Genomic DNA, 7,395 nt, shown 5'->3' with positions numbered 1-7,395 from the left:
CATTGGTGGAGCTGGGTCCCCGTGCTCTGAATATTGCTGGAGCACGGGCACCATGGGCCCATATAACTCACTGCCCCTGGTAGGTCAGGGTCCCATATTTTAGGGCTTCTCAGGATAGGATCGGGTTCCTGAGGGGAGGGCTCCCCTGGCTAGTGCTAGGGTTCCAAAGGGTAGGGTCCTCTAGATAGGGATAGGGTTGCAGAGGTAGGGCTCCTCGGGCAAAGGTTTCAAAGGGGAGGACTCCCCATGCCCTACAGTAATGTCAAAAGTCATTGCTGTTCAGTGTACTCCTATATTTGCAACACTCTGCAGGAGAGCCAGGAAAAGGAGAGCCCTGGAGCTCAGTTGCTGCTGAGTCATGGGAGGGAGAGGATGTGGCTTCTAGGGAGCTTTTGCAAGATCCCAGCCCAGCCCCTGAGTGGACCAATGCCTTGCAGTTAGGGGAGGCAGACAAGGGCCCCAAGGAGCTGCCAGTGGGCAAGTACCCCGAGGAGACAAGGATGTTTGGACCACAGGGCCCTACACCCAGACTTCTGCCACAGACTGTGGTAGGAAGTAGCTCGGGGGACCAGACTCCAATCCGGTTCTGCTGCCAGAGAGTGAGTCAGCGTGTTGTGGGTAGACCCCCACTGACCCAGTGGCACACCCATCCACCACTGTTAACCCCCTGGGCTGGGACCCGGTGGACCCCCCTGCTGCCAACGCCACCCCTGGGCCTGTGTGTTGCTTGTGGTCTGTCCCGTTAACCCCACAAGCTCCCCGATTGCTTGCCAGCTACCCGTCCGCTCTGCCTGGAGAGTTAGGTGACCTTATTTCCCTCAACTGAAAATGGGACGCAAGGGGCTGGGGCCGGAGTCATCTGATGTTGCTGCTTACCCTTTGCCCCTCTTGCAGTGTTCCTCCGTGCTCCCAATTGAGCCAAGTAGCAGAGATGGGGTGGGAAGAATGAGGATGGAGGAATGGGTATGGGCAGGGACCTGGGCAGCAAAGCAGGGTGTGAATGCGTGAGTACCTTTGAGCTCATAGCTAGGAGGTGAAGCTGTTGGATTATGATCCAGCCAGCAGTGCAATGCCCCTTTCGGGGCTGGGATAGCAGAGGGGCAGGAAGGAGGCTCTGGGTAGTGGGAGCGACCAAGGAGACTCCAGATAGCAGCCCTGGGGAGATGGCAGGAGGCCAGGATGTGGCAGAAGCAGGTGACTGGAGGCGGACTGTGGAGGGAAAGAGGCCGGTTGGGGCTGGGTGCGTGGGCTGAAGAGCACATGAGGCCAGGGTGGGGGTGCTGCGGGGACCACAGGTGCCGACTTCCCAAAGTGCTGGGCAGTGCTTGACCCTTGGATCTGCCTCAGGCCCTGCCCCCACTCCACCCCTTTCCCCAAGGCCCCACCCTGCCTCTTCCTGCCCCCATCCCTGCTCCACCCCCACCCCACCTCGTCCCATCCAGTTCCTCCCCCTCCCCCTAGTTTGCTGCATCCTTGCTCCTCCCCCTCCCTCCCAGAGCCTCCTGTATGCTGTGGAACAGCTGATCGCAGGAGGCGCTGGGAAGGAGGGCGAGGCACCCACTGGTGGGCAGAAGGCGCTGGGGGAGGGGGAGGTGCTGATAGGGAGGCTACTGGTGGGTGCTCAGCCCCCACCATTTTTTCCCCGTGGGTGCTTCAGCCCCGGAGCACCCACAGAGTTGGCACCTATGGCAGGGCTGGCTCAGGGGTGTGAGATCAGGGTGGGTGGGCAGGCTCCAGGAACTGCTCCTGGGTGGGGGGGCACGAGACTGGAGTGGGATGGGTCGACACCAGGGACCACTCAGAACACAAGCATGGATTCGCATGGCTCCAGCCCCAGTTCAGCTTCAGCCTGCATGCAGAGGCAGCATGTAGCTGTGGCTAGTGGGATGGGGGGGCACAGATGAAAGGTTCTGGAAGGTCATGTGCCCCCCATCCTCAGCGCAGTGTGACTATATTTCCAAAAGGAAAAAGGGGACACTGCGCATGGGGTTGGTCCATGCCCTGTTCCACCCCCTCTCCTGCTGAGGGGTTGCCCCGTGCCTTGTCCCCACTCCAATCTCTGTGCCTGAGAGTGCCCCCCCTGCCGCCCCCCCCCCACGCACGCTGGTCTGGATGTTCTGCGAAGTAGACAGCAGCGCTGGGACTCCAGCTGCAGAGAAGAGGAAGCAGCTCCATGGGGCGGGGGGGAGCTCAGCCAGCCACCCTGCTCCCTCCCCAGGCTGCAGTGACACACTGAGAGCACGGCTGCCAGAGGCGTCTGGAGAAATGTGAGGGGGGGAGGACATATGACCCTGTGTGTCCTGCCCACACGTCACCTTTGCCCCTGGTGTCCACTGAAAAGCATCTGGCTGTCCAGATTTGGACTGTGGTCCGCCTACTGACTACCCCTGCCTGAGAGACTGTGTTTGCTGGCTGCCTTAGCCAAGAGGGTTAGGCACAAGCATGCTCCCTGCTCTGCCCCACTCAGCAGTGTTCCCCCTAATTTTTTTCCACACTAGTGTGGAATGAATTTTCTTATGTGCACCAATATGGAGGTGATGTGTGACACGTCACCTCCATATTGGTGCACATAACAAAATTCATGTGGTGGGGGTGGGGCCGAGGGGTTCGGAGTGTGGGAGGGGGCTCAGGGCTGGGACAGAGGGTTAGGGTGCAGGAGAGTGAGGGCTCCAGCTGGGGGTGCGAGCTCTGGGGAGGGGCCAGGGATGAGGGGCTCAGGGCTGGGATAGGGGATTGGGGTGTGTGGCAGGTCCAGGGCTGAGTTGGGGCCAGGGGAATGGTGTCCCGGCCGCTGCAGGTCTGGGCCAGGGCTGGGTTCCCTGAGTACCTGCACGGTGCTAAATAGGCTGCTGCGCGGCCGTGCAGTTTACAGAGAATTTAGCCACCCAGCTGCCCAGAGCTCCTTCCTAGACTGTTAATTCCTGTCTGCCTGGGCCAGGAGGTGCTGGGCTAAGGACTGTTTGTGGCTCTGCCCCACCCAGAGGGCCAGAGCTCCTCCTCCCCCCCCCAGACTGTTCCTTGCTGTCAGCCCCAGCCAGGCGATTGCAGGCTAAAGACTGGCTGTGGCTCTGCCCTGCCCAGAGGTCCGGAGTTTCCCCTATAAACTTGTTGTCTTCCTGTAGTGAGGTGGAGTGGCCTCCCTCCCCACTCGAGGGCAAGGGAAAACTCCACGCTCCCTCTGAATGTATTGATCTATCCATTTAGGGGGTTACATAATACAGCATTTATTGCACAGTAGGTTTTTCACCTCTTGGGATTTGGGCACTAATCCAGGATTAAGAAAATGAGTTTAATAGTATTCATCTTAGTCCCTTAGATTAGAAAACATGAGTTCCACTCCGTTCCCATGAATTCATTGTAATTATAAGTCTTGAGTACAGGGGAGGGGAGTAGAGTGGGGATGGCTGTAAAGAACACTTATTGTAACTGTAAACTCCGGGATTAAGTTAACAGGAGATGCTACTTTTTCTGTTAACCAGATGAAATAGCTGAAAAAAACTCCTGAGGGAATCTTCAGGACTGCACAGTAAGGTGTTGTGTGCAGCTCTCATCAAAGGCAGATGTAGATCCATGTCCTTCTTCCCAGTTCGGTTGTATGGGAAATAAATTTTGTTCTAAAAACTGCTCATGAAAGGGACAAAGAGGAGCAAAGGGCACAGCCACTGATTTATCCTTCATGGAGGCCACAGGCAACAGCCAGCCAGCGGCACCAAACGGCTGCAGAAATGGAACAGCAGCAGCCACAGCCTCTCAGTTAGATGAGGCTATCAAAAAAGGTTCAGTAAAGACAGTCCGGCAGCTGTTGGAGGAAGGTGCAAATGTCAATTCCAAGGTAGAAGGTGGTTGGACACCTCTGCACAGTGCTGTACAGGCTGATCAGGAGGAGATCGTTAGCTTTCTGCTGGAGCAGGGTGCTGATCCACATGCCAGAAAGGACAATGGTGCCACTCCCTTTATTATAGCAGGCATAGTGGGGAATGTGAAACCTTTTGGAGCTCTTTCTTTCTAAGGGGTCAGAAATCAATGAGAAGGATAACAACGGCTTCACGGCCTTTATGGAGGCTGCTTGGTATGGGAGGGAGAAGGCCTTGAAATTCTTGTATGAGAATTTCTCGGATGAGAAAGAGAGGGATGTGAATTTGGGCCGGATAGTCAGTACACAACAAAGACAAATGTACAAAGGCGGGGAAACAGCCCTGATGGATGCTGCCAGGAAAGGCCACCTCTCAGCTGTGAAAACCCTCGTGAAAGAGATGAGAGCCAGCGTGCATGCCTGTGATAACTTTGGCAGGAACGCTTTGATCCACGCGTTACGGCTGCCTCAGAAGAGGAACACCATACTTAGACAAAACAAGAATATAGAACCGATCGTCTCCTTTCTGCTGGACTGTGGCGCTGACGTTACTGGAAGAGATGAAAATGGGAAGACTTCACTCATCCTGGCAGCAGAGAGGCAAAGTCAGGATTTGGTGGAATTGTTACTGAAGACAAGCAAAGTTGATGTTAACGCCATGGGCAATGATGGCGAAACAGCGCTGAAGGTAGCTGTGGAAAACAACCATGAGGAAATAGCCAAGCTGTTATGTGAGAACGGAGCCAGGGCAGATGGTAGTGATGTTTTTGCTGCCAAAGAGAACTACAACAATGAAATGGTGGTGTTGCTGCTCAAATACCGTGCAACGGCTACTAATAGTCAGCCTCCTAAAGAGTGGGCACCCACCAGCAAATGCTGGGGAGAGCAACTACGGCGTCTTCACGGTATAAATTCCCCTCAGATTAGAAAACTCAACATCATATTTGATGAGTATTACGCATTGAGAGCATCTCTGAAGGAGGCATCTACCTAGGGTTCCATGCAGGGAAAGAGGTGGCTGTGAAGAGATTCCTTCTTGGCAGTGATAAGGCTAAACAAGAATCCACGTGTCTCAGTCACTGCCATAGAAACAGACATATGGTAAAACTTCATGGGACTGAGACTCATGGCAACTGCCAGCTCTTCTGCCTCTCCCTCTGTGAGAGCAGCCTTGAGGATCATCTGAGAAAATCTGTACAGGGAGTGAATAATCATGACATCCTCAAGACACTCTTGGGAGCAGTGAGAGATCTGCACTCTTTGGAATTAGGCCATGGAGACCTGCACCCACGTAACATTTTGATAGGTTTGTGTGTTTTACATTCAGTTCCATTTAATCCTGCAGCCTGGCTGGGAGAGAAATTCTAGAAAGCAGGGTATTAGAGAAGATTCAAACCCGTGACTTGCACCGTGTGTGTGTGTGTGTTTTCACAACAAGGATGTTGTAGTATGTATATGTGTGAAAGACAAGGATATTGTGTGTATCCCAGACAGACAGACAGACAAGGGGGAAGGAAACCTGATCGCAGTGGCAACAAAGCCTGCAGTTGAGCAGCTTTACCACTATTTGGAGGGATCAGGGCATCCCTCTGAGTAATCCTGCTCTGGGGAACAAAGGGTTAATTCAGCCACACAATAGAAAGGTGGAACACCGCACAGGAACTGTTCATTTACTATTAACAAATTATGTTGCTTTGCTAGATGCGGATGATAAAGTTTTCCTTGCAGATTTTGATAAGAGTAGCAGTTTTGCTGAAGGTCAAAGGGAACTTATAATCAAAGAAGACTTGGAGGTACTTTTCCTTAATATCAATATTGTGTTTACAGTTTTTCAACTTTCTGCCCTTTCTTTTCTGTTTTTTCCCTAGTCTCTTTCTTTTTTTTAATTTCCTGGGGGGAGAGATCTTAGCCTGCTCTGCTCATACAAAAATAACATGTGGTTATGCCTTTTGAGCCAAGTGATTAGCTAACATTTGGGGTCTTGTGAGTTGATTCTGTTAGGAAAAGAAATAAATTATGGAGCCAGGTATTTCTTTGATGCACGCCTGCTTATTTACAAAGAATGCACATAAAGTCCAGTTTTCCTGAACACAAAAGAAATCAAACAGCTGGCGACAGTTTCTTTGCTCACAGTCCCAAGCCTTTTGCCCAGCCAGCACTCAACCCAAAAGTGCTGTCTCTTAGCTTTTGTCAGCGTCAGGCTGTAAGCGCATCTTTGGCTGTGCCTTGGCTGCCTTCTCTGTCTGCTTCTGTGGGTTTCTGCCCCCTGCCACAAGTCCTACTCCAACAAACAATACACTTCAAAACCTCTCTTCCCATGTAGCTCAGTTTCTGACCTGATCTGCATGGCTGGTGTTTTGAGTGGTGGTCTCTACTGTTTCAGCTATCTATTCCATAAAGGAGCTCGATTATTTCTTACATTTATACAGAAGAAATGGCAGTGGTTAACACAACCCCCAACCTAACAATATAGTTATTGGTCTCTGCAGAATCATACGTAGAAATAGACAATGCAGAAGGTCAGAGTATTGTTGACAGGAAATCAATTTGGCATCAGCCAATCAGATGGCTTGATTTCTTGGACCTTCCAATGCTTCTAAAAAAAAAAATACAAATTGCAGGTGCATGTGATAGAAATAATGGATTGTTCCGTCACTTCTGATAAGGGACCTTCTTGATCCTTTAATTTCAACATGCTAATATAATGATGTGTCAGAAACAGCCAAGAAATCAAAGGGTTGCAGCCATGTTGTGGCACTGCAATCTATTCTTTAGACAGAGACAGCTCTCCCTGGCTAGATCTATGTCTTGTGATTTTTTTTTTCATGCTTTTATACCTATATTGTTTTTATTGCTATACCAGTCCATTGGAGCCATGCAGGCAAGGAGCTTCGGAGGAAGGGGGCTGCCAAGTGCCAGATCTATTGGTAGGAAGTTGCTTTTCCCTGTGGGGGCAGGAGTTGAAACGTAACTCCATCAGTGGAACAACGTATATGAAAATCTTACAACCCAAAGTTCCATCCCTTTGCTTTTCACACAGATGGAGACAATCTGGCCCATAGTCTTTTCTACGTATCTTGTTTTCAGTTTATTTTAAACTTGATATAAAAATACAGTGGCCGTGACACCTACAGCACACTGCAGCATATGGGCAATTTGACCAGGAGCTGGTCAGCTTCTTGCCATAGATCACAAGAAATTGACATAGCTCCTAGGAAAATGGAATTTTTAATAGAAAAGGATATTTTTCCCCATCAAAAGCAAGGCCTTTGGGTATTACAAGAGGTGAACATTAAAGACTTTTTCCTCTGAGCTATTGCAAGTTGCTATTTACAATGTGCACTAATCTGACAAGAGGATCTCTGCTATTCTGGTTGAAATGGCCAGCATGTTCTAAGCTGCAACTGGGCTGACTGCTGTAATGTATTTATTAGTGTTCACTTCAAATGAAACAGACAAAAATTGGCTGCAAAGCTATAGCTAAGTTAATTTTTAGTTTCTTTAAGTGTAGATCAATGTTTCTCCACCTTTTCAGGTTGACA

General features: G+C 50.8%; 1 protein-coding gene across 1 annotated transcript; it reads left to right on the top strand.

The window, feature by feature from the left end:
* Window positions 1–3,179: 3,179 nt before the first annotated feature.
* On the top strand, window positions 3,180–4,879 carry LOC140915937 (2-5A-dependent ribonuclease). Its single transcript, XM_073356600.2, is given in 2 exon segments — window positions 3,180–3,985; window positions 3,987–4,879. Coding segments are annotated over 2 exon segments (1,170 nt in total). The 5' UTR covers window positions 3,180–3,676; the 3' UTR covers window positions 4,848–4,879.
* Window positions 4,880–7,395: the final 2,516 nt, after the last annotated feature.

The sequence above is a fragment of the Lepidochelys kempii genome, chromosome 8, assembly GCF_965140285.1.
Source record: "Lepidochelys kempii isolate rLepKem1 chromosome 8, rLepKem1.hap1, whole genome shotgun sequence".
Lineage (NCBI taxonomy): Eukaryota > Metazoa > Chordata > Testudines > Cheloniidae > Lepidochelys > Lepidochelys kempii.
This window is presented reverse-complemented; position numbering and strand designations above follow the sequence as displayed.